The 27384-nt window shown below is 43.6% G+C and overlaps 1 protein-coding gene across 11 annotated transcripts in view; it reads left to right on the top strand.

Annotated features, from left to right (window-relative positions):
* Positions 1-27384, top strand: part of LOC125718170 (tight junction protein ZO-2-like) — a 66148-nt gene that overhangs the window by 25388 nt on the left and 13376 nt on the right. For 5 of the 11 annotated variants that reach the window (XM_048991832.1, XM_048991820.1, XM_048991813.1 and 2 more), the window contains exons 1-8: positions 126-409; positions 17656-17709; positions 19801-19925; positions 20283-20385; positions 21114-21729; positions 22345-22448; positions 23532-23685; positions 26518-26629. In XM_048991832.1, the coding sequence (XP_048847789.1) occupies positions 356-409; positions 17656-17709; positions 19801-19925; positions 20283-20385; positions 21114-21729; positions 22345-22448; positions 23532-23685; positions 26518-26629 (1322 nt within the window). In that variant the 5' untranslated portion in view covers positions 126-355. Of the gene's footprint in view, positions 1-75; positions 97-125; positions 410-782; positions 1234-5648; positions 6268-6287; positions 6943-17655; positions 17710-19800; positions 19926-20282; positions 20386-21113; positions 21730-22344; positions 22449-23531; positions 23686-26517; positions 26630-27384 lie in introns of those variants that run through there. The other 6 variants (XM_048991840.1, XM_048991849.1, XM_048991866.1 and 3 more) reach the window with 5 other exon arrangements.

Raw genomic sequence — 27384 nt, 5'->3', positions numbered from 1 at the left:
TCAAACAAAAATAAAACGATAGTGGAGCGTAATATTTATTATCCTTTAAATAATGAAGACAGCTTGCCCCCCGCCCGATGGTGGTACGTTCTTAAAGTAGGTTGGGTCGATTGAATTTTTTTTCCTGCAAAAATGTTTCAGGCTATTTAGAATCCGTTGGGGTTGTTCTCAAGAAGCCGATGTTCGTGAAGCTTAAGAGTGGAAGAAGTACTGCTGTCAAGAGCCATGCTTTTCGTTAGCCCCTGAAAAGCCCAAAAGAAGATCAGTCACATTATAGAGCTCAGCTGCTTGGTTTGCGGTTAACGAAGTGTACAGAAATATCCGTAACTTTGTAAAGCAAGTTTAAAGAAAGAAGATGCCAGTAAAAGGGGGGAGAGTGATTTACCCTGGCAGAAATGAGCACGGTGGTGTAAGTAGCTAGCTTTATATACCGTATACGCGACCCGTTATCGTTTACGGTTTATATTTTTAAAACTGTTCAGATCTTGTCATTTTATTTTCCTCAATACATTAATGAACATAACATTAGATTAAAAAGTTGTAAAGAAATAAAAACTCTGACGCGCTTGCGATCGCGAACTCGGGCACCGCAGTTCACCTGTTGAGTTTTCCTCCCAGTTCTTCTCATCCAATTTAAAATGGCACCGTATATATTTCTTTCACGGTTTTCTGACGTCGTGATTTTTATATGATGTCCTTGACTTTATTACGTGTGTATAGGAAATTATAGAAAACAAGATATTCGGGTAGTATTTTAAATTGCTAATGTCTTTGGCCTTTTTTTATTTTAGTGTGGTACAGACTTGTTGCAATGTTGCGCTTCTGTAAGCATTTCTCATCTAGTTCTGTCACTATGAGTATGACATTAACTATGCTGAAACCGTATTACATCTATGTTTATGGAAACCGTGAGTTTTTATTATAAAAAATGACTAATGCCACATCCTCCCCTGAGGCAGGCATACCTAAGTAACTTAGCAACCGCTGTCCTTAAATTCGGAGGTCTGTGGAGGAAAACTCTTTCGATGCAAGTTTGGGGCTCATTACCTAGAAAGAGCAGTAGATTTCTAGTAAAATGTTGAGTCATTAAGGCGCTTTCTCATTCCAGCAGAATGGGGCCGGACTTCTTTGCGAAATCCCGAATTAAATTCATGGCGAGCGTTTTACAAATGACGATTTCCAGTTATGTTACATGGAAGTATTTCTGCTGGGAGAATCTTGTGTGCGATAAAGGTACAGCTTTAGCTCCGATGGCCGGTTAAGGTCTCCTGAATCCTGGTACTGTGAGCTGATTTTCGAATTAATACCCGTCTTAACGAACTGAGATATCGTGTTTGTTGGCAGATGCCGCAATAGTAGTAGCTTAATTGACCTGGTGAAGTGCGGTTTAAAACTTTATTCAAATACTTCATAACTTGTTCAGAGATTTTTTTTAAGTGTACCTTTCTAATAGGAACACGTGACAGTCTATGCACCCCTGGAACTGTTGTACCAGTGTGAAGCTGTACTTGTAATACTGAGGCAAAGAAAGTTAATCTCTGGCTTGTACCGGCTGGTTTGGGGTTGGTTAGCAGATTAATCTGTCCAATCATATTGAATGTTGGGTTCAAAACAAAAATGGGAACACAACAGAATGGTAAATCATGGCTGCAGAGCAATACTGACCTCATAATTCTGTTACCAGTGTCCAGTACTGAAGCATTTGAGTGGAGGTGTGCTAAAGAAATGTAGTTTCAAGTGACAGCTTGTTTGTGCAGCTGGAGTTTCGACCATGGGATTTGTAAATGTTGTCCTACTGAATGGAGAGCTTGCCTCAGTTAAAATTTAAACTCATTGGATGAATTCTCACAAGGCTCTTGGATGCCCTCTGACGTTGCACTGATTATTCTATGGGCTGTTGACCTTTTCTGTTCAGTATTTCCTGTAATGCTGTGTCACGCTGCCTTTCTTCCTTACAACTTGGATTATAACTGATTAAACTGAATGCATAGGATTCTATGTTTAAGGGTTTAATATATATATATATATATATATATATATATATATATATATATATATATATATATATATATAGGTGTGTGTGTGTGTGTGTGTGTATATATATATATATATATATATATATATATAGGTGTGTGTGTGTGTGTATATATATCTACATAATTAAATTTAGTTTTGCCCTTAAAAATTTGGCAAAGAAGTGTGACACCCCAACCCACCCCTGTTACTTTGATATCTGGCAGAAGCTAAGGCAGGTGGTTCTCCAGAAGATGGTTTTGGAGGTTGTTGGTCTGTAATGATAGGATGGGTTGGTATGGCTAAGCTACTCACTGTTCTGTCCTGTCTTTACTGTTATTATTATTATTATTATTATTATTACTTGTGCCAAAGACTTGGTTTACAATGTTTGTTACTTTTGTCAGAAATATTTTATGATCTGGCTACCATGAAATCTCAGCACACAAAGAAATGATGAAAAAGAAAAACCCTAATTTCAGAATAATAACCTGAGAGTAAAAGTAAAGTTATCAGTGTTAGGGAGAGGACAGATAAATAAAAAAAAGAAATCTAAAAAATAATCTAAAGGCTAAAGCTTCTGTCAGAATGTGTTCAGAAGTGCTAAGAGATGTTCAGGGGCAGGTGTGCAAGGAGTTTGGGTGTAGCTCTCACAGCGCCCTGTTTGCATGGCTGATACAGGGCTGAAGTTCAGCCCTCATTTCTCACTTGTGACTCATTCTTTCATCTCTAAACATTGTGAGCTGGACTTTTACTGGAAATAATGGAGAATGTGCAGACTTTGACATTGAGTTTGGGGTTTGGGCTTAAGCAGTTTGTGCCAGCTGGCTTGTGACGTACAGACTCCGTGAAGTGCGGGGGATTCTTATTCGCTGACATAATTTTCCAACCAGTTTGTGAGTCCAGTGGTGTAGAAATGCCAGGTACTCAGAGTGGGTGGTGCACTCATCTTTAATTACATCCTGCTCCACAGAAACACTTCCATGGTTTTTAGTGCCTTATCTGGGATGTTGAAAGCAAGTTATGAAGTCCCAGCCAAACCAGAAAGAAGCTCTTTAATTTGCGTTCCCGCCCCACAGATCACATGCTTCTGAAAGGGGTTAGGGTCAATATATTCAGACCAGATTGCTGCATCTGCGGAGCTTAATTTAAACTTCTTCCTTTCATCACTGGTTAACATAAGCCTATAGTGTTTTACCTTTTTCCTGCTCTGTAGCCGTTACTGCTGTAAAGTTGCGGTATATTCAAAAGTAAGCTGTTGCGGGAATATAGGGAAGTGACTTTTCTAGCCTTGAATTTCAAGTCTTTCATGTGGTAGTAATACTGAAATATTTGAATATCCAAATTTTCATTCCAGAGTGTCGAATACTCTTTATGGCATCCATGCCTGTAAAAATACTTGAGATACGCAACGCGTTGGATGTTAGGCTGAAGTGAAATACTTTCACTGGTAAAATGTCCTGCATGTGCATTTTCCATGTGAAACTGGCGTTCTCCATGACAACAGTAATATCGTCTTTTTTCATTTATCTCCCCTAACAACAGTAGCCGGAGCTATTTTCGTGCATGTGCCTTGATGGCAAGCTGCCAGGGCGATATAACTAGAGACACAGCCTCTGCGTGTTCGCAGGATGGAACGCGGGATCTGTCTGAATGACGGCTGATATGCTGATGGGATAAGCCACCTCTACAGAAATTTTGCCTTGATGTGTTTATTTAGGAACATCAGTGACGTAGAGCCTCTGCTTATTTAGGAAATCAGCCCCAAAGCCATTTTTTTTTTAAATTTTCTTAGAATTTGCTATTTCAGCAGTTATTCGGAATGACCTTTATGCCAGTGGGATGCCAGAGAGATAACAGGACAGTCCACGACCCCAGGCCTGTCTTGCTTATAGTCTGCGGCCCGAGTTTCTGTCTTGCTTTGTTGTTTTTTTTCCCCCTGCGAACATGACTAATACAACACGGCCCATCCAAAGAGATTGCAGGAAAAGGACGGTTTGCAGGGAACTTCCTTTCTGTTGCTTTTGTCACCACACCCTTGGGTCCACAGGGAAGCGGAGACGAGAGTCAAGAGCATGGAACGTAAAAGAAAATAAAACGAAGATGTCAGGAGATCTTGGGGCACGGGCTCCTTTATAAATAACCCCTCCCAGTGCACTCAGGATGTGCGTTTTGTCAGTTCACCTGGCTAACGGAAACTAAAATATAACTCTTTTGTGCATTTCAGTAGACCGTGAGCTATTTCTTTCAGAGATCCGCTGATAAAGAACTTTATATGTTGTCCCTTTACAGGGGTATGAATAACTGCCAAATTTTGTAGTATTTTTTTTCTAGTTAAACTTGTCAGGTGGTCTTTATGTGACTTTGTAGTCCTATAAATGAAGCTTTAGCTTAAACCCGTAAACCCACTGACAAATATGAGTTTAGTTAAGGAAGGTGCAGAGTTTATCACCCTCATCATGACAGCTTCTCTCAAGTACTCCTATGTGCTACCATCTGGAAAAAAGCAATCCCAAGTGATTTAAAAATATCTATATTTATTGTGGTATTTATATGTCCTTTTATTTGTGCTATGTAGTTATAATTAATTACAAGGGATAATCTGCAGGATATTGTGCTACGCTTAAATGTCTTTTTATGATTTGCACCTATTTTGGTAACACAAACCTCTTGCCTTTTATCCATGAAAAAAAATGTATGTGCTGTTGGTTGACAAGGAAAGCTGGAACCATTGTTGCATAACATCTCTGATTGTGGAGGGTGGAGTCTGTAGCTGGTTCAAATGGCATGAACACTACTACATTGTTTGTCCTGACACAATTAGTGTGGAACTTCCTCCAGAGGCCTGCAAGAACAATGGACGGTCCTAAAGCCTGATTGCCTGCTTGATAGTGTAGCATGCCTTTAAAAAAAAATCTTTATCAGGGGGAAACAAAACACTGGACACAAAATAAGTTTGACAAGAAAACGTATGGACAAGCTCTGGCTAATTGGGCAGAAGTGGAGAGGAAGAAGATCTGTTCCCTAGCTTAACTTGAAAAGACTTCCTTTGACAACAAGGGAGTAAAGTCCAGCCGGATGGAGAACCTAATTTCTGCATAGAAACAACAAGCCGCATATAGTTTAAATGTTTCTAAGAACCATTTTTGTTTAAACTGTATGTGTTGATGTCACACAGACGTGAGAGCTTTTAGTATTCTAAGTGAAGAGCGTGTTTTAAATGAGGGTATGCTGTACCATGTTATAAGGACGTAAAATGGGGAGCTACAATATGTTTACTCGCCAGCTACTCCCAGCCTAATAGAACCTGCTGATGTGCAGCTCAGTAGATGAGTATTCCAACATGGCTGTAGTAACAACACCAAATTCAGTTAGGACTAAAGAGGTGCTTTGTTTGTCCGCTTGAAAGCACAGCGAGAGGTGGAGCTGGACTTGGAGTTTTAAATTCAGATCAACACGAGGACTATGGACTGTATCTCTGTATCTATTTTTTTTTTTTATGTGCTCAGACCTCCTGAAATAACATGATCACTCGAGCAAGTGCTGCTTAATTGTTTGCACACTTCTGCCGTACCCAGCTTTTGTCAGACTGATCACCATGTGACAGTGTGATGGTCTCAGAGAGCGTCTGCCTTGTGACCAAGAGCAGGTGTTTCCTGGCAGTGAGTGACTAATTTGGGGGGGGTGGGTCATCTTCATTTTATGATAGTCATTGTAATGGTTAGCATGTCCTTTTTAAATTTTTTTTAAAAAAAAGAACTTCAGAAAATACAAATTAATATACTGTTTAGGCACTTGTTCAAAAGCAGTCTTTTTCATAGATATTGAGAGGAATACAAAGAAAATGAAGAGGTTTATTTATGGAGAAGATGTCTGTTAAAGCGGATGTCCGTAGCCCTGTTGAAAAGGAATAAGGCTCAGGTGACTGCTGTATTATGTTTCAGGATCGAGAGGGCAGCTCTGACTGGCTGGGCTCAATGCAGGTGTGGTGCTGGCTAGCCTATGTCCCTCTGTCTCTGCTTTTTGTTTCCCTCCATCAATCTGCAAAGCATTTTGGTCGGCTTGGCGTTCGAGAGGGAGAAAGTCTCTTCTCTTGAATTTGTTCTTTATTTTGTCTTGTGCGAGCTGTACTTGATGGTCGCAGGGTGGATTTCACCTGAGCACGCACGCGACGAGCTTTGAGGGCTGCTGTTCACATGCTTCTCCAGCTCTTTACACTGGGCGCACAAAATGGCTGTCAGATTCAGGAGACAGGTAAGCCCTGGTCGCACACCTGGCCAGCTGTGTGTCACCTGCTTCAGTTCCTCTTAATGGCGTTCCCTCAGTGCTTCAGGAAGTTTTTGCATGTTGATGGAATGCAGAAAAACACCAAGTCTCAACGGAAGGTGAAGATGAAGGTGCTGCTTCTGAAATGTGCTGTTTCTTAACCTATTGGGTGCCTGTAGTTCTTGTAGGAGGGTGTCTGCATTTTATGTTCTTTTACTTGTCATAACAAGTGAATGATGATTCAGAACTTAGAACATTCCCCGTCCGTATGGTTAATGAATGTTATTAATTATTTAGATCTTATTGTTCTAATGGTAATATAAAGGATGACTGTCTTGAGCGCCTGACAGCTTGTTAGTCTTTCTGGGAGGTATCTTTGTGTTTACTCGCCTGAGATTCACACGCTTTTATCACAAGCAGTTATTCAGTGACATGGGCCACTAGCTCTCACGCATCATTCGTCATATGAGTTACAAATATCTAAAGAACTTGTCAGTATGTTTTTCCCATTTGTGGTCCAGCGTTTTCAGCCGGGTCATGCAGGCGTTTATTCGTTAGATGCCTTTCGGCACTGAGGAGAGAAACCTGAGCGTTGAGACCTTAGCAACTGTGACGTGGAACTTGTGCAGTCAGGTTTGTTGTATTTAAGGCTGAACTTTAAAGGTGAGTCGTTTGACTCGGCGTTCCTGATTGGCTGACTGCCTTATGCCTGTTAATGCTTTGGCGAGGATTGGGCTTTCTTTTCCGGGCTGTGGCGACAACGTTGAATGAACACCGTTAAGATAAAGTAGGTTTGACTGGGAAACTACCAGATGGATACATGCCAAAGACAGAATTTTTATGTCACGGGAAATACAAGCACCACTGAAGGCAGGAGTGTATAGGCGTCATCCTCTACCGCTTCACAAGCTGAAGTATGTTATTGGTGACACGTTGGCTCAGTATTGGTGCTCTGTTGCCTCACACCTTCGGGGTTGGGTGTTAAAAATTCTCCTCCACCCTATGTGGGTTCAGTCTGCCGAGTTATGCAGATTTCCTTTGGGTAATCCCGTGTCTTTCTGCAGTCCAGAGACGTGCAGTTTACCTAATAACATCTCTGAATTGCCCGTTATGTATGATTGTCCATGTGAGTGCATCTGTAACCTGTGAAGGGCTGGCATCCTGTCCAGGGTGTACCCAACCTTGTGTCCTGTACTGCCTGGTATAGGCTTCAGACCCCCCTGTGACCCTGACCAGGATAAGCTGTTAGAGGATGGATGGATGGATGGATGGATGGATGGATGGAGAAATAAAAGTATAAAAGTGCCAAAACAAGTGGGGAGATATTTTCAGTAATATCTATTTTTGTAATCACTAGGCTGTGATGACGTACCAGCTCCAAGAGTCACAGTGCTGTCACTTTGAACACCTTCATTCTTCGTTGTGGTGGGTTTGGGAGCTTCTTTAAAAAATCTGATTCCAGTGGAGATGCTGTATCGTGTGGGTGTGGGTGTGGGTGTGGGTGTGGGTGTGTCCGACTTCTCCCTGATTTCATTTAATGGTCTGTTTGGCTTTAGATGTCCTGACAGCTCTGATAAGCAGTTGCTTCTGACACGGATGTTGTTCAGTGTTCAGATGAAAGTCGTAATTCTGAGCAGTGCTGATCTGCTGATACCCAATTGTCTTCCGCATGGTTCTGAATGGCATGTGTGTAATGGCGATCTCTTAATGACTCAGTCTGCCTCTGAGGAGGTCAGAGCCATCAGCAGCAGCATATCCTGTTTCAGAAGCTCACAGAGATACCGAGCTCCTCCTGCCCTAATGCCTGTTTGCATCTCCTCGTAAATATATTTCTAGAGAATCTGATTTACTTTTTTTTGTTATATGTATTCTTTACAATCTCAGTTCTCTTTGTGGGTCCCTGATGTAGTTTTAGCTCTGGCCATGGAAACCAGTATATGAAATGTGGTGTTGGGCACCTTTATTCTCTCTGGGTTTTGGTTAAGTGCAAAAGAAGGATGGGAAAACATAGTGGACAAGGCACCTTTAATAATATACGCCTCTGATTAAAGCATAGCAGGAAACGGCTGAGATTCTAGGCAAGAAATGTAGAAAAATTGATTAGAATGAAGTTGAATGACTTGCTGTCCTTCATTTTTTACACTGCCTGTATTTGGTGGAAATGCGTTCTAACGTCTTTAAAATGCATCAGCATCACGTTTTGGCAGGCTTCCCTGAGGCTTATGTTTAAGAGTAACCTTTCGTACAAATAAATTTGACTAACGTGGACGAACATAGTGCCACAGTTTGCTTGTGTGTGTGTGTGTGTGTGTATGTGTGTGTATTTTGTTTGGACTTTCTCTGATTTGTATTGTATTGTTCTGCTGGTGTTTATTTTGGGTTGGTTGATCTGGTTACACCCGTGATCCTAAGTACAAATTGTAATGCACTAAACATGATGTAGTAAAAACTTACTGTCCTACTTTTATTAAAATGTACTGTGTTTCACTGGGCATCTGCAGGCATGTCAGCCATACACAGTGATACCATCGTTTTTGGTTTTCCAGTTTTAGGAAATTTATTAAATAAAGAAAGATGAAACCTCTGAACCCAGGATTCTTTTATATCGACTAGTGCTTCAGATGGAAGTATGCATTCTTAATGCCAGTTAGTCGGTTTTATTGATGGAGGTGAAGGTGGTGGGCCTTCATTTTCAGTGCTTCTCTGTCACTGCTTAATTGCAGTGCTAACTCAGTCTTTATCCAATGCAGGTGAACTGCCTGGAAGGGATTCTAGATCGGATAGGATTTCCTCAGACAGCAGCATGGCAAAGTTCTAGACATGGTATTAAATATATGAATGTAGAAAAAAATCTAACGAATTGAATCTTTTTGCCTTTTGTAAACTGACAAACCCATTCCAGTGGGACTGTGTTGTATCGCGTGGCCCTAGACATTCTTTAAGCATCCTGCTGACGCAGTGGCTGTGACAGGTGTGTTAAGGTAGCCGGCTCAATGCTTACTCATGTTCTGGCTTTAAAAAACCACTCCATCGCCCTTCAGAAGGCTGTCACTGATGCGCTACCATCACATGGCATGCATCAGTGGCCGGCATTGATCTGGCAGGGCGAGAGCTCGCTTTATTACCCCCCCCAAAACCTCACCGTCAGTGTCATTGGCTGACAGCTGCCCTGTTAGCGGCCTTTATCTAAACTGCCCACGTAGTATCTAGTGGATAATAAATATGAGTAAGAATAATTATCTGTGTTAGGCTGCTCTGGATGTTCTGTGAAGTCACTGCTGACTTCTCTCACTAGAGGGATTTTTATCTGTGAGAGTCACGTTGCTGTTCTTTTTCCCCGGCATTCTTTGAAGAAGAAACCTTCATTTAATGAGCTGGAGTTATATCACCATATCCCACAATGGGTTAACTCTCTTAAATAATGCAAAAATGTGTTTGACCGGATAAATGCAGAAGTGTCAGGAGCACACTGGGGCGGCAAATCTAAGGCTGGTAATTTTGATGGTTATATTCCCGGTTTCCCTCGTCCCATTACCTCCCCTGCAGGAAGTATGAACGCTGTGAGTGATATGTCTGTGTGTGTCTTGGTGTCTCTCTCTCTCTCTCTCTCTCTCTCTCACACACACACACACACACACACACACACACACACACACACACACACACACACACACAGAGGTTTTTTAATTGTATCTTTATGGGGACTCTCCATTCATTTCTATAGGCAAAACCCTAATCCCAACATGACAACCTTAACCCTATCCAGCACTAACCTCAACTGCAATTAACCAAACAAAATACAACTTTTTAAAAAGTTTTTTTTTAAGCATTTTCAGTTTTTTGATTGCAGTCTCAGATTTTTATAAAATTTCGTTTCCCCTTGTGGGGATAGAAAAAAATGATCCCCACAACATCAAAATAACAGGTTTGTATCACATTGTGAGGACATTTGATGCTCACAACATAACGTCCTCACATCTGAATCATGCCACGCACACACACAGTCCTCTCAATTCTTCTCCTACTGACTCCAGTACTTCCAGAATGCATTTTTTTTATTTATGAGGAAAAGATGTGTTAAATATTTAAAATGAAAGGGAAGCAGAACTTCAATAAGACATGAGCTCCAGCCACTGAGATGTTGAACTTTCCTTCTACAACCTGCCTGTAGTGTCTTAATACAGCTGCTATGGGTGATAGCCTGATTTACCTTTATCTAGAGTCATTCATTCTTACAGCAGGGAGTAATGCGACACACAAAGTACATTTTAAAAATATATGTGACTTATACAGCAATGGTTGTTTAACAAACAAATGCTTGAGTGCAAGAAAGGATTTACAAAGAAATCTTCTGTGTCTCATAACGTGCTTTAGTCCAAAATGATCCAAATAGCTCTGTAATGAAATTTTCAAGGATTGGTGAAGGTCACTTGATAGCTGAGGTGTCAGTCCTGTTACAACATGAACATTCACATCTCTCTTCATTGTGGTATTACTTGCAGTACTCAGGATTTCATCCTTTGGAATGAAATGTCTTGTTCACATAAAAGTCCTTTTAAAACTGTGAAATCCTTCAAAATAGAATCTATTTGTTCTGGTTTTGTACCATACATTTTTTTCAAACTGCTTCAGAAGCCCACCTCAGTACCATTTCAGAAGTATCAGCCAATCGCATAATAAGATTTCGGTGTGAATAGTGAAAAGGGGGCGGTGATTGGTTTCATCTTATGTAATGTTCATGCTCATCAAATGTTATGCACAGAGGCTTTATTTTAAATAGGAAGGTACTGGAAACATGGCAGCATTGGTTCGGTAAGTGTCATTTTGAAATGGGATCAATGCTGTAGGTAGACTTCAAGACCACATGGCAGACTGACCACATGCAGTCACTTGGGCACAGCCAATTGCAGGCTGATCTCTGCTCATTTCTGTATGAGTCTACTGTTACACCTGCTTTGGATCCCTTTGCCCTGGGTTTGGCTGTCTTTATGGTGTGCTTCTCCTCTTTGCCCTTGTGGCCGGCTTGTGATTGTGCACGTTACACCTGCTGAGACAGGTGGGCGGAGACGGTGTGGAAATGAGGTCTCCATATGTGGCAAGGACCACCTGCAGATGGGCTGCGCTTTTCACGCTGTCTACACAGACATGCACACTTTTATACACACACACAGACGCACACGCAGACATGCATTCCTTGTAGTAGACAAAGTGGCCTCCGTTAACTTCAGGAATGATTGGTGCACAATGGCTCTGGAGGCAGAACCTCGACTTGTGTCTTAATTTCGCTTTGTCCTCATCACAGAGCAGCTGGCAGAGTGATGGCTTGTCCCATGAGCCTGTTGAGCAGTTCTCCCTCCTCATTTATAGATTTATTCAGTCGAGGCCTGTTACGGCTAGAATGACAAATGTGATTTATTCAGGTCTGTCCTCTTCATATGCAAGCCTAATGATATTCACCCTTATTCTGGTTCACACTGTAAAGCTGGGAAATATGTTAATGGTGTTTCAGGGAAGGTGTGGTAATCCTTGGGTATCTGATAGCAGCTTGATGTCTGACTGGAGACCTTTAATAGCAGTAGCACTTTAGCCATCAGTCACCCCCCCCCCCCCCCCAGTAACAGTGCTCAAATGTAAATGTGGTATAAGGAAGCCATACCTCCATCTCCACACGTAGCTCTACCTTGCGTAAGAAAAAATGTCAGATGCCATAGGAACCATTACAGTCAAGCTGCAGCATTAATTGTATATTCAGCAGAAGGGAAGCGTTTGAGCCATGGCTGTGATGCGAGGTCTATCGATTCTCGTCGCCTGCGAAACTCCTCCGCGCATTCATCTTCCCGACACGTTCAGGGTCGCGAAATCAAAACCACAAACTGCTCGTGAACACGTTAACCAGGCCCCCTTTAGCACGTGTTAGTCTGCCCCTGACTTAATGGAGCATCCTGTCTTTCGGATGTTTTTCACTCCGGAATGTCTGGCATCTCTCCTAGTGAAGTTTAAATGGAGTGAACACCAAAACGGAGTGAGACAAATGTGCGTTGTGGGTGTTCGTTTCAGCGGCACGCCCCTCCCTGTTTGTCTGTTTTCAGTGCATGGAGATCACTTACAGGGCCCCTCCTCGCAGAAACAAGGGTTAGGTGTCAGTTAAAAATAGTGTTTTTATTGCTAAGGCTCGAGGGCCCAGCCTCCAGCTGATCTCTGCATGCTGCTGTCAGTAGTGCCCGTGCGCGGGGTTCACACAGCAGGCCGACCCGGCTCCCTTTCAGTTTTGATCCCCAGGTAATCCTTCCCCGTCGTTCATGCCAGACAGAAGCGATCTTCTTTACTGCGTGGGCTTTTCCGGGTCTTCCCTCGCACACTGCGTTCGTGGAATCTTGCCCGAAGGCACTCTTGCTTCTCTCTCTAGGCCATGTCTGTCTGCTACAGATAAAAACAATAAGGCTCGATAACGGAGACGGTTCTGTCGACGCCGCATGGCGCTCACCTGGCTGGCCCCTGGGAGCAAGCCAGATAGGGCTGGGGTGAGGGGGCCTGCTAACACAGATTAATGGCCCCACTCATAATTAAACAGGCATCCGATTGGGTCCTGATGGATTTTTCCGGAATCATTTCCATCTGTTTGCCTAAGGAGATTTTCAAGTTCGCTAGAAATTAGTTCATATTAATAAATAAAACATTAGCCATCCTTCAGCTGTTTATATATTTATTATTTGAAAGTCTTTTTATATCTGATAAATGTGACTTGATTATTGCTCAGTAATCAGGGGTCACATTGTCCATAATCTCACATGCAGTCACACTTATTTTGGAGCCCATCCTAGGAAATGAAGAGCACGAGGGGATGGATGTCTGTCCATCACAGTAAACACACCAAGGATCATAAACGACGGGCAACTTAGAGGCACCGATTCACCTACATGCATCTCATTGGCCTGAGAACATCGAGAAAAAAACTAACGTTTTTGACCTGGAAGAGAACTTCATATCCCACACTGTCGGATTTTGAAATATTTAAGGGGGTGCTGCCATTTGCGTATCCATTTATTTGAGCCATAAATGTGTGTAGAGCTGTAGGAATGAGGCGTGGGGCCATGTGTGAAAGTAGGCCAGCGCCGTATTAGGGTTGCGTAACTTGAGGCCAGGCGGGCCGTGGCAGTGAATGACACCCCAACCCCTGGCGGGGAGCATGGCGGAATGTGGCCGGCCGGCAGCCGACGCAGCCCGGGACCCGGCATGCAGGCGGCGTTGCGCAGACGATGGACGCGTGCCGTGCAGGGACTCCGGATCCTCGGGCAACGTGTGAGTTATTTTTAGTTCTGCCTGGGCTGCCTAATCTCCTTGGCTCAATTAAGTGTGAGGGCCAGCGAGAGATGAGCCTGGAGCGTCTGCTGTTCGGCTGCTGCCCGGCTCGGTGGCAGCGGCAGCATGGGGAGTGCGGAGGGGCATCGTACGGAATGCGCGTCAAGGCCAGGGCACCCACGGGCGGATTCCTGCTCCTCTATTGGCGGAGCCGGGGGACCTCGTGCCTCTTGGAGCTGGTAGGGCATCGGGGAGTGGGGGGTCCTCATCATGACCTCTCTTTATCTGATTCAACTCAATGCGGGTTTGAGACGTCTTGGGGGACTTCGCTGCTCTGCTCGTGAGAAGCTGACCTGCAGGATGGTCTGGAGGGCTGTGGCGTCGTTGCAGTAGCGATAAGTCGTTAGGACGCATCAGAGTAAAGAGCTTTTACAACTTAGCTGACTTTTTTTTTTTTTTTGTTAATCTCTTTCATTCTGTTTGCTTCTTAGTGTGGGAAAATATTTTTTAGCGTATCGTAGTGTATGTCTGAGATATTTATAGTAGTTCTTTCTGGTTGGTCTGCGAATGTTCGGCTCTTTTTTTTCCTGTTCGCTACGTCCTGGTGCAGTTCAGTCATTTGAATTTGCCTGGGAAAGATGAGTCTGTGTGTATTAGAGCAGCGGAATGTGAGAAAAGAGTGGAAGTACACAGGTGGGATCATTTTGAATAGTGCTTAGTCCATGGAAACGCTTGGTGTTATGCATGAATCCCGAACACTTGCCCTGGAAATTACGCTCGGATGCGTGGATGGCAGCTTCCCTGCGGCATCGCTTGTCTGCATGTCAGTTTGGTTAAACTGAGGCGTTTTCTCATTTCTAAATGATATGATGAAACCCAGGTGCTGCAGTCCTGTAATCCGCTTTTTGTCTTTGTGCGTTTATTGGGACAGATGGTTCTGTTAGACTAGAGGGGCTAAGCCTTCCTTAATACGGTTAACACATCTAATATGAGTTTGATTTTTCTGACAAAGGTTTATCTCTCAGCCTCTGCAGGACGGCATTACTGATGAGGTCCAGAGACACATCACCAGACAAGGAATCAGACCAGTTTCTAGATGAAACATTCTGCATATTTTGAACATCTTGAACATGTTAAGAATTAGTCAGATGAGTTTATTTGTTTATGTAACATGACAAATAATTGAAGTTGCCTTTAATCCAAAGGAGTCATCGGCTTAAGGTCATTTAGACGTTTTGCAATAACAGAAATATTGTTCTGCTACAATAGATACGTAACGGTTAATAAACACATAATGAGGACAGGTCATTTTGTTGTTCTCTAAACACACTATAATTTGTTTCGGATTGTGAACATGCTCATAATTGTCAGACTTAGTTTTAGTTCAAAATGAATAAAATTGGATGATAAAACTGGTATTGGTTATTCTGCCCTACAAAGGCAAAACACATTAATTATGCTAACACTGAAGCTGAGATGTTTTTTGAGTGTATGCTTGTATATGTAGTAGGTAGCTGAGTAATAGCGTTTTCTTTCAAACTGTGTGTACTTAGTTGAACTAAGATAATTTGTCATGTGATAAAACAGAGCCTTGGACCCTATTTCAGTCATGACTCAGTTTTGATAAAATATGCAGTTACGCTGTTTTGTGTTTAGTAAACAGTCCTACCGAACAATGAAATGCTCCCACTGTACAGTACAGTCCCGGATCTTGCACTGCCAGAAGGGTGACTGGTTAGGGTTTTCCTCAACTTCATCCTGGTTGCTGATAGTGGTTGCCAGTGTTTGTTGATAGCCATAAACAGATACTCATGAAGTGTCTCGTACGCAGGGCTGTTTGTAGGGTTCACATGCCTCACTGATCACCGCGTGCTGGTCACCGAATGCGTCCCATTTTTCACAGGGCTCTGCCGGCACAGGCTCTCGCGGCCGTCTTTTGCGCCACTAACATTTAGTAATCAAAAGCAATACTTGAAGCTGCCTGATCCCTGATTCGCTGTGAGCTGGGAGGCTGCAGATGGCCACCTCTTAAGTGGCGGATTAGTGTGCTTCACGAGCGATTGAGATTTAACGGATTTCTCTGGGGCACCATTGTGCTGTTCACGGCTCAGCTATGTGGCTTTTTAGGCGTGGCTGTTACCATGCCCACGCCGCCCGGGATGATGTCATCACGCTGCATGGGCTGTGTGCTGGGGGGGAATCTGATGGGAGGGTCAGCGTAGCAGCGACAACAATAATAATGTCTCATTGTATGAGGACCTCTGCCTGGCTGTCAGTTTCTGTAAGGCGGTGTCGTTTGGCCGGTGATGCGTGCTTGTTTTTCCTCTTAGCTGTCGACCACGCCTGTTTGTGTACATTTGAGGGGCGTGACCCACATGTTAGCGTGGTGGGTGTGCCGCCTCATTTTCTGGTTGGCGTGAAACACATAGCTAAGGCAGCTGCCAATGAGATGGAGCCTTGGCATAGAAAGGGGATGGAGGGTTTCGGGGGGTAAGGCCAGGCTGGGGGGAGCGTGGGAGCAGGTGAGGTCTGAGATGAGATGCTCGCACCGTATCTGCTGATTATTCATTGGTTGCCGAGGGCTCTGGCATCTCTGTGACCCTTTGGAATGAGGGATGGGGCCCCGGGCCCTCTGGGGTGCTTGTGTCCGCAGTCTCGGTCCAAGAGACATGCTTTTTGAGCTGTGTGATAGGCTGTCAGAATGGGGGCCCGCGGGCCAGACTCCTGGGGAGTGACCGTGGGGTTTGGGGAGGCTCTCTCGTCCGTTTGCAGTTTTTGCTTAAGCAGAATGACAGTTGTGGGGTGTGTGTTTTTAATTAATTAATTCATTCATTCAATCGTCAAGGTGGTTAGAAAGCCCCTTGAATCTGTGAACCACTAAAACACTAATAGGCTTCACACTGGCATACCTGTAACTCGCAGAAAACAGGGGACACTGAGAAACTTCTGAATGGGCCCATTAAGCTTTAATGCTCTTTTTATGGGAATGTGGGGGCAGGTGGCCTGATCCTCTTTTGCCCTCATGTTTTCAGTCATGGGTCGTCTGGGCAGCACTGACCCTGCATGAACTGTAGCCGACCTCGGGGTGGAGGGTAATCTCGAGCAGGCACGCTCGCACACGTGTCCACACACACACACACACACACACACACGTACGCACGCACACACAGGTTTGTAATATCATCTTTGAGGGGACTCTCCATTCATTTCTATTGGCAAAGCCCTAATCGCAACATGACGACCAGAACTCCTACCCAGCACCAACCTTAACTACAAGTAACCAAACAAAATACAAAACGTTTGTTGTTTTTTGATTTCTATCACGGATATTTCTAAAATTAAATTTCCCCTTGTGGATACCCAAAAAACGGTCCCCACAACATCAAAATAACAGGTTTTTATCACATTGTGTGGACATTTGGTCCCCACAATGTTATCTATATGTGACCCGCACACACTGCATTGTTTTGTGTTCATGCTGCCTGAGGTCTGGTGCCTAAAGAAGGAAGCTGATTTTGTGTCTCTCTTCCCCCCCCCCCCCCCCGTGAGGGGAAGTGAATATGCCTGTTTGCTTACCGTGTGTTCTCACTCCAGGCTGAATATCTGGAAGCACCAATCAAATGAAATCACCAAATTGGGAGGGTGTGGGGTGTGTGTATGTCATGTGCTCCTTTAGGCTTGTGTGTTTGTGCAGTTTGCTTTCTATTTTCGATTTTTTTTTTTTTCTTTTCCCCCAGAGTAGTTGGTCTCAGCTTATCATTAAATATTTCACATTTTGAGCAAAGCCGTCAGTTTTGTGGTTAGAAAACACTGTGAAAGAGTTAGGGTCACATTGGTCAGTTTTGGTTAATCATTAAACCATCGATCTGTATGTGTGTCTTTTTGGAGGGCGTTCCTGTCCTCAGGTGGAATGAACTTTCCATTATAGCCCATCTGAGATTTCAATTGACTTAGCAGAAAAAACCTTTAGCAGTATTTGATAGTTCTCTCCTACTGTCCACATACTACAAATTATATCAGTTTGTGTTATGAATTCATACTCGGTCACTAATCTCTCCCCCCCCCCCCCCCCCACAGACCTCAGGAATGGAGGAGACCATCTGGGAGCAGTACACTGTGACATTACAGCGGGTGAGTTCTCACTCCTGCACAGCTCTCCTGTGAGCCCGGTGCCCTCCAGCGTCCCCTGCAGTCTTTCTTTATTGCTCAGCCCACTTACACAGAACTTACCTTGAGATGATGGGTGGAGGGATGAGCGAAGATACACTAATGTGCTGATGAAGCTAATCTCTTAACCGGCAAAAGATGTTTTTCCGGAAATTATTCCGGGGATTGTGTTTTTGTCACATATAGACAGTTCGTACGGACAGTTCATACTTACGAATTGTCTACTGTAAAACCTGTTATTAAAAAATGGATATTTGAAAAGTCTGTCCAGCCAAAAAAGGAAAGGATTGATCAGAAAATCCAGCACACACTTCTTTTTTTGACGTCAGCAAATCATGCTTTTGTCATGTACCAATCCGCAGTCAGCTGACCCATGGAAAAGAAGACTACGCTGGAGAATGCTGGGGAAATAGCCTAAGAGCAAAAGGAAATGAATGCTATATCGTAATCAACCGATCACAGCAAATGGCTAATTAAATAAAATTAGAAAAGTCAGTGTTGTGGGTGGAAGACGCAACAATTATGAGAGACTGAAGGTGAAGTGACTCCTGAGATGATCCCGTTATCGTTGCCTGACAGACCCACTGAAGTTGTGCTGAGGTGACTTTAAATTAAGAGGCTGGAAACCAATGGTCCTTAAAATGACCTATTAATGTTGGCCTACAATTACAAGTCGACAAATGTGATTTAATCATATATGCCGGATTACCCATTTACAGCATAATTTCCCTGTGGAGGCAATTATTATCCTTATCAGATGGGTTACAAAAAGAGTGTCACTCGAAAGAATCTGAAGTCTCTCATCGTCAAGCTGGATTTCACACTTATTCCTAAAGTTGAGATAAGGGGATAAAAAAGAGCCGTTAATAATTTTATTTAAGTTTTATTATTTATTAAATTGGACTGAAATAATGGAAATGGGAGATGTGGGACTCTAAAGCTGATGGAGTAATTTTGTCATTAGCTACTTTAACCATTGCCCAGCCATTCCCAGTGGGGGAAACCCGGCAATGATTAATGGAGCCTGGCAGTGCCCCCTTCTGCGGACTGTGAAGCCACATTTCTCTCATCACTACACGTTGCCGTCTACATGGCCGCCAGCGCCTGTGGCAGCCCAGGTAGCAGTCGGACTTCTAAGATGATGCGTGCAAGAGGAGCCGTGAGGAAGCAGGCGCTCGTCTGTGCCTCTGGCTCACGGTAGCTTTCGAAATAATTATTCCAGCGATGTTGTTGCATTCGAGAAGGAAGAGCAGGGCTCATAGACCAGAGTGTCTGCCATGGCAGCCATCTGAAAGGGGAGCGTAAAAGCAGTCAGTGTATGGGATGTGATTAAGTGCAGATGGGGAGTGGGGGGGAGTTAGAGGGCACCCCAGGCCCCCACCGCTAGGGGCGTAGTCGGGTTATCCTGACCAGAGGCATGGCGGAGAGCCATGAACACCAGCCTGCCCTGAGTGAGACCTGCCACCCCCGCTCAGCGTCACATCAGCACAGGGGGGGCTACTGCTCACTGTCTCCGGAGCAAAAGATCACAGCAGAATGCGAGCACAGATGCAGAAATCATTAAAATGCATGCCGATAATCAGCGGCCCTGCCAGTGGAAAATAATCACGCAGGATAGTGGTTAGTGGTCTCCTGTTCTGTTTTTAAACCTTAAAAATGTCATTTTAATCACCCTCGCTGTTGGAACTTCTGTGAAATCCACAAAGAACAAAAGCAGAACTACTGATAAACATGTAACTCGTGGAGCTTTGGGTCCACGTGAGGGATGTGCTGTGACTTACCTGCTAATTTCTCATTTTTATATATGGTGCTATAAATCAAGGGCCTGTGCATCTTAATGGCACGGAGGTGTAAGTGAGCTTCGTCTCCAAGGTTGTGTTCCTGCTAGTTTCAGGGCTGCCTTGGGTGCAGCATCAGTGTGAAGGAATCATTGTTAATTCTGGCCTTTCTGATGTACAGCTTCATCACGGAGCCTCCCGTCGAAGCCGGTGGAAGCCCTAAGCGATTTTTTTTTCTTCTTTGTCTTCCTCTGCTTCCTTCGTTGCCTGCATGTAGGACTCCAAGATGGGGTTTGGCATCGCGGTGACGGGCGGGCGGGACAACCCCAATGTGGAGAGCGGGGAGACGTCCATCATCGTGTCAGATGTTCTCCCAGGAGGCCCAGCTGACGGACAGCTCTAGTACACACTACACTTCTGCTATTGCGCCTGTCAATCTTCCACTCTGCCCGTATTTGTCAAATGACACCTGTCTAGCCACAGTATAGTAACTTAGGCACCATAAATGGGCAGAGGTAATTTACAGTTGCTAGGATACCAGTAGATTCTTTTTTTAAAAATATCTCCTGACCTAAAATTAGAAGGCTCAGTTATTTTATTTATAACTATTCCTAGACATCGGTTGTTACCAGGTGATCAAAAAGGTGAACGTAATGACTGTAGCAACTTAATTATTCAGTGCATTTTTCTTTGTACTTAATGATGGGTAGTCATGGCAGCGTCTTCTGTTTTCCGAACGTCACTCTTATTTCCCCACAGCGAAAATGACCGTGTTATTTTGGTCAACACCATCCCCATGGATAATGTGCCTCACTCATTTGCTGTGCAGCAACTGAGAAAATGTGGGAAAGTAGCCAAAATTGTGAGTGTTTCTGCTCTTGTTCTCCGGAGAATGTCTCCCACTTTTGTGGAAAATATTTCATATAAAATATAAGTTTTAACCAGCTTGCCTTATGTGTAGCACAATATCGTAAATTGCTAGTTTTTTTTAGCTAAACTTGCATAACATACAAAGATTGTATTTCATTTATAATGGTTCAAACTGCCATTTACAACAAATGTAATACTGAAACAAGATCTTGCAAACAATTTTTTTTTTTCTTTTTCAAAGGCTTGTTTCGGTCTTATTCAGTAAATTGCTCATTCATGTCTACTCTAAAGACCTTATTCCTGTAGAGGATTTTTTGGGTTAGGATGTATTTTGCTATTACTTATGATTAGTTTGCTATGGGTTAGGTAGTTTTTGATATTTTAGTAATGTTTTATATTTTTATTTTATCTTAATATTTTAATATTTATATTTTTAGATCTAATAGCAGATAATATGTTTGGGTTCTAGTAATATAAATAAATGCGTAATAGTGGAGGGTAATATGACGCCATTCAGCTTGTGTTCTCTCTCATTTGGCATCCTAGCAAAAATTTTCAGTTTACCATTGCTAACCTCCTAAGACAGCATTTCCAGACCTAAAATGAGTGGATTAACACTTTTATTATTTATAATTGGGCTTGGGCATTAATAATTCACTCAGTCATTGGCAGGATGCAGTGATGCGTAATCCTAGCTCTTCCTGTGTGTGCTCTGTAAAGACAGTGAAGAGGCCCCGCAAGGTTTCCGTCCAGACTGTAAAGACGCCCCCCTCCCCCGAAGCGCACGACTGGCCGACCGACTACGACGAGTACGAGCGGCACAGCAGTCTCAGCAGCCGCAAACCCAGCTGGCCCGAGGGGAATGGGGGCCTGGGCTACCCCCGCAAACGGGACCAAAGCTTGGAGCAGGAGCGGGGGAGGGGCGCGTACCTGGAGCCCGATTACCGGACCCGCGGATATGGCCGCGACCAGGAGTACGGCCGGGGCAGGAGTGTGGAGCGCGACGAGCGGGACTACCGGCGAGACGGCAGCAGGGGGCGCACTCTGAGCCGCGAGCTTAGCCCCGAGCGCCGCTACCTGAAGGATCACAGCAGGGGGCGCAGCGTCGACCGCAACCGTGACCTCAATAGTCCCACCCAGACCTACAACAACCGCGATCTCAGCTACGAGCGCAGGAGAATTGAGCCACGCACCGATGAGCGGATGCTGCCGAGTCGCAGCAGGGAGCAGCTGCCGGACCGCTCCCCATCCCCCGACCCACGCGCCCACGATGGCGACCGGGAGTGCCTGGAGAAGCCCATCAACGTGCTCCTAGTGAAGAACCGGCCCAACGAAGGTAGGACTTCTGCACTTCAGCTAGAAATGTTGTACCTGCACAATTATGGCATTGTGTGGCATGTAAGATCTCACCAGTATTACAGAAGCGCGAGTTAATTATATAGCACTTTATTTATTTATGACAGCTCAGCCACGCTTGGGTCCTGTTCTTTTTTCCTGTGAAATTCTACCTAAATCAACAGGGCCAGTCTTATTTCTTTACTGAATTAAATTGTACCAAAGTGAAAGACTGCTGTGGTGCTGTCTTGTTTTATTTTTTTTGATCGCAAGGTTCACTGGAATATTCTCGTGTTTATGCCTGACTCACCCCTTACTTGCGAGTTCTTCTTGCAGTGAGTGACTGGCTTTGCTGTTTATTCCGTACTCGCAATGCAATTATAAATCTATGCAGGCAAACAATGTGATAACAGCATGTGACTGGGGGAGGTGCATGATGTGATGTTTTTATGGAGATCCTGGGCCTAGAGCTCAAGGGATGGAGGCTGCATCCCAGCGGCTTGTGGGCAGTGATGTTACCTCTGACCTTCCTTGAGGTGGCGTCTGTTTCTGGGTGTTGGTGGTTCCTCCTGCTTGACCAGTCCCTGTGTCTTTACCGTCTGGTGTCTGGTTCCAGAGTACGGCCTTCGCCTGGGCAGTCAGATCTTCATCAAAGAGATGACCAGCACTGGTCTGGCAGCCAAGGATGGGACCCTGCGGGAAGGGGACATTATTCTCAAGGTACCCAGAGCCTTACTGTGACTTCCAGCACCAACGCATAAATGGGCGTAGCTTTGTGGGCATATGTATACACTCTCACACATTCTCACAGTGGCATCTGATTCTTTATCCCTGAAAGCCTGTTAATTTGAAGGTGTAAACTTCGTAAATAAATTAAAACCCTGTAATGTTCAGTATAACCCAGTGTTTATTTAAAAAATTGTGGTAGCACTTTACTTAAAGGGGCACAAGTATCTTGCTAACTCAGGTACTACTCAAGTACAAATTTAGTAAATGTACAAAATACATAAACTGTTCTGCCTGATTAATGACGAACGGACATAGGATCAGTATGTAACTAATATTTAGTTTCTGGTTAATTTACACATTAAGTAAGAGTGTACTACTACATTATTTGTGCCCCCTCAAGTAATGTGTCACCAAAATGACTTTGATTGATGACAAAGCAGAAAAATATTGACATTGCTCAAAAAAATAATCGTAAAAGTGCAGGTACCTACATAACACCATAGACTGGTTCACTGTTGGGCTGTTAGGATCTTGTTGGGCTCATGAGTTTGATGTCCAGTGTAGCAGGATAAATGACACTCTGGGCACGGATCTTGTCTGCATGAGGTTGCGCTGCTGGTTCTTGGTCCTTCTCCCTCTGTAAGGATGCATTCTGATATATCCAGGTACTACCAGCAAAAAAATCTACATCCTTTATATATTTGCCTAATGCTACTGATGCAAAGTCTTGCTTCCTGGAACATGTCTTGGAAGAAGTTATTTTGCTAATATTTACAACAGCTTAATAATCATTTCATGGGCCCGAGATCTGTGTCTTAATGTCCTAAATCGTTTGCGTGCCTGAATCTGTGTCCCACTGATACACATTGGCTGACAGGTGTGATGTGCCATGCTGCCCAGGTTTGAATGATGGCCAGACCATGTCAGTAGTCTTCTCTGGGGTTACCTTCGGTTACACGGCACCCGCTTTTGCGTCTCGTTTGCGTTTTCTACGTGACACAAGGCTCTGCCTGGGTGTCGCCATGTTCCCCGATACCTTTCCATTCATGCCAGTTCCCTCCACCTCCCCTGTAGATTAACGGGACGGTCACGGAGAACCTGTCCCTGGCCGATGCCGGGAAGCTAATTGAGAAATCCCGGGGAAAGCTGCAGCTGGTGGTCCAGCGGGACCGGAGGCAGATCCTGATCCGCATCCCCGCTCTGGCAGACAGCGACTCGGAGCCTGATGGTGAGTACAGAAACGGAGTGAGAGCATCTCTGTGCTACCAGTGCTCCTCAAAGAGCGAGATCCTGGAAGAGAGGCTCGTGCTACAGAACAGCGGATTGCGCGCTTGACCGGGGAATGCAGGTGCAGAGCTGTGGTCCGTCGTGGCTGCGCCCATCCGAGTTACAGTGTACAACATTATTCCTGATCAAAGGGGGTCACTCCTGTTGACCAGAGTGCAGTAATCAAGGTCTAGGTGTCAACTCTTAAACATGGTCCATTACCTCGGCCAGAGGTCTCATACCAATGGATTAATGATCGGTTTTAAAGGCAACACCATTTATTTTATGATTTGTTTTACTCAGGTTAGCAGTTTAACGGCCATAGTGCATCACTTTGAATTATTTTAACATTAAAAGTATGTTTGCCATTTCTTTTAAAAATCCCTCGCATTCAGCGACGTATATTCTGTGTAGTATGGTAGAATTTTTCCTGCTGGTAATAAATTGCCAGAGCCCCACTGAATCTAAGAATAACCTTTGGGCATTCTAAGAGTTTAAGTGGTTTAAAAATACAGGCCGGGTTACATGGCACGCTGTCTCGCATTTCTGGTAGCTTCTGTGTCATCCTGTAGATTGAAATAATCCGGCTGATTCTTTTTTGTCGTTTTGTGTTCTGTACTCGGTTATGAGATCTTCCATGCTTTTATTTTCCTTTCATTGCATTTCATTCCAGGAAGTTCCCTTGACCGAGGATTTTGATTTTACAAAAAAATCTATTTTGTGTCTTTCTTTTTACAGATAAAGTATCATACTTTTAACAGATGGACACCGAGACTCACCTTTTTGTTGCCATTTATCTGTAAAATGACTGTGCCTTGACAGAATTGTAAAGCTTTTGCATTTATCTTTTGCTAACTTTTTCGTATTTCCAATATCAATAAAAATATTTTATGCTCTATTTTGTATGGTGTGATTTATTTTAGTTAATGCCGTATTTGGCTGTGTCATTCTGGACGTGAGCTTTTTCTTAACTTGCAGACTTGGAGCTCACATTCTTAGTTCTGCAGTATCTTTTTAGTATTAATAATAATAATGCATTATTAAGTTTAAATTATTATCTGTTTGTGGAGAACCTTAAGCTGTATTCTCCATTACTTTTGATCTCGCATAAATTGATTCTCACTCTCTTGCCACAGTGTTCATGTTATAGCTGCAAATGTGCCTGTCTGGTTTTGGCAGTTTTTAAAGTCTCTTTGTAAATAGGGTGAGCTTCCTGGAATCATCCTACAATGTTGTGCACCTTTTTGAACATCTGTCTTTTTTCTGAACATGGATCGTAACAGTAACTAGAAGCTATTATCTTTTGCTGTGATGGTTACTATAAAACAACGTCCCCAAATTTTTAATTTTTTTTTTTTATACTTGTGTGTGATTGGCTGATGGGGGGTCAAGGACGCTGCCCCCCCAGCCTTATGGTCGGTCTGGCTGACCTGTTTTGGCACACTTTGGAAGCCCCCAGTGTGGTCACTGGCCTTCAGTCCAGCTGTTTACAATGCCAGCTTTTTCTGCACTGTGATCTCACTCATTTTTGTTTGATCTAACAGACTTCCGGGTCTGTTCCCCTTGATTTTCTTTGACTCCCCCTCCCCCCCACAGGAAGTAAACTGTAATTGTACTTTTTCCAGCCTTATGTAAACTGTAATTTGTCTCCACGTTCTGTGGGAGCTGGCCCATATCTCACAGCTGGGCTTCGCTGGCCTCCTGCAATTCTTAAATATGAGATTTTACTTTCTTTGCGAATCTTCGGATGAATGCACTTCGGTTGAAAGCCTACACCAAATGTGGAAAAAAAAGAAAAATCAGTTCAAAACCGTAGTTCTTTGCATATGTCCCCCACATCTGTGCCATTTTTAAACCCTTAAATGAAAATCTAGCCGCATCTTTTCTTGGAAACCAGACGTCGTCTTCTTAGAAAATGCACCCTGTGTTATATTCTCTCTTCAGGCTGAGAGCGAGCAGTGTGGGTACCACATGGCCTAATACTGCTCTCATTAAACGCTGGTAACGATAGCCTGCTTTTTGGTCCGACCCTCATCTTTAAACTCTTAACGGCCCTAATAATGTCGTCCTGCTGTCTAATTGTGTATTAATTCATTGTGTAAATTAACTATGATTTTCTGAATTGTCCTGGGGAAACATGGGCCAAAATAAAAAGTTTGTGGACTTAAAATGTGACATTTATCCTGAGGGGAACAGCAGAAGCGTGTAATTTGTTTATTTTGTGACATTGTTTACCAGGACAATTCAAGCTGCTCTTTGCCGAAGTCTCACACCTGGGTCCTGTAAAGACTGGTTAGGGTTCTTTGGTCTTCTGAGGTTGTTCTTACGATGCATATGCTGTACTCTGCCTCTTTATAATGACATGCTGGGCACTGCCTCTTCTGTTTGGTTTTTATATCATTCATGCTGGAGAATGTAGATTTCGCACATACGCTTTGCCTGAATTGCCCATACAAAAGTCATAAAGCCAGAAATGCTGTATTATGGAATTATATTATGGAATAATATAAATATTTAATGCGCACATGTCACTGCTAGAAAGATATCAAGATATCAAATTTAAATGCAACTCTTGAGCTGAAGGAGGCAGCGGTGTGTGTGTATATATATATTTTTAATTTTCAGATATTATAACGAGGCAGAAATGTATCTAACTTTGCTTTACTGTGGTATGCGAGGACTTCTGCTGGTGCTTCTTGGGGCTTGTGGAGGGAGTGTGGAGGGTTTTCTGCTGGGTGCAAAGTGGGAACAGAAAAGCTGCGGTTTAATGTATCCATCTCTCCCCTTTTTGCAGACATCTCTGAGATCGAGTCGTATCGCTCCTACTCCCCGCAGGATGATAGACGCTCCCGTCATTCGGACCTCTCGTCGCATTCGTCAAACGAGAGGATACGTGAGAAGCCCGGGTAACAGGCCAGAATATTCCTGTAGTCTGCCATTTCCCATAACCACCCTCCATTTTGTCTTGCTGGGTTTTTGGTCACCTGCATGGCATAGTCACATAGTGGGAAAGGCTGTGACATTTTGGTCTGTATTCTCCCTGCTGCTATTGAGAAAAGCACTTAAAATACCACCAGAGCTGCATGCTGTTTTGGCAAAGTATCTATTAAGACAATATGTAAAGGTTAAAGAACAGCAGGCTGCGCATTAACCCGCCTTTACCATTGTAACTACAAATCTGATGTACATGTTTGTACATAGACATTATTTTCAAATGTCAAAAACACATTAGTAGACCTCCTGTCTTTTTCCAATGATTAAACATTTTTAATTTTTAGTTTCCTTTATTTAAAATTTGTGTTCATCTGGAATTTTATGTAATGTTAGTTTGAATTAAAGTTTGTAATGATGCACAGATTTATTACTGTGATTCACCTGACACTACATGTACGGTTATAGACAATCAATCACATCACCCTTCTGACCAATCAGATTCGAGAATTCAGCACTGTGGTATAAAATCATAGGATACACAACCCAACTGTGCCTCTCCAAGTCGGTTGTAAGTGGCCCTTCATGAGTGTGATAGCAGTAAATGAATGCCCATGCTTGGCTTTTCCACCCGTAGTGCTAAAACATCTTGATTTGGTAGAGTGGAGTGTAGAGTAGGGAAAAGTCACTCACCTCTGTGAAACCCGTGATCAGACCAGGTGATGTGTGG

Source organism: Brienomyrus brachyistius, chromosome 2 (assembly GCF_023856365.1).
Source record: "Brienomyrus brachyistius isolate T26 chromosome 2, BBRACH_0.4, whole genome shotgun sequence".
Classification (NCBI taxonomy): Eukaryota; Metazoa; Chordata; class Actinopteri; order Osteoglossiformes; family Mormyridae; genus Brienomyrus; species Brienomyrus brachyistius.
The sequence above is the reverse complement of the archived record's forward strand: the minus strand, read 5'-3'. Positions and strand labels throughout refer to the sequence as shown.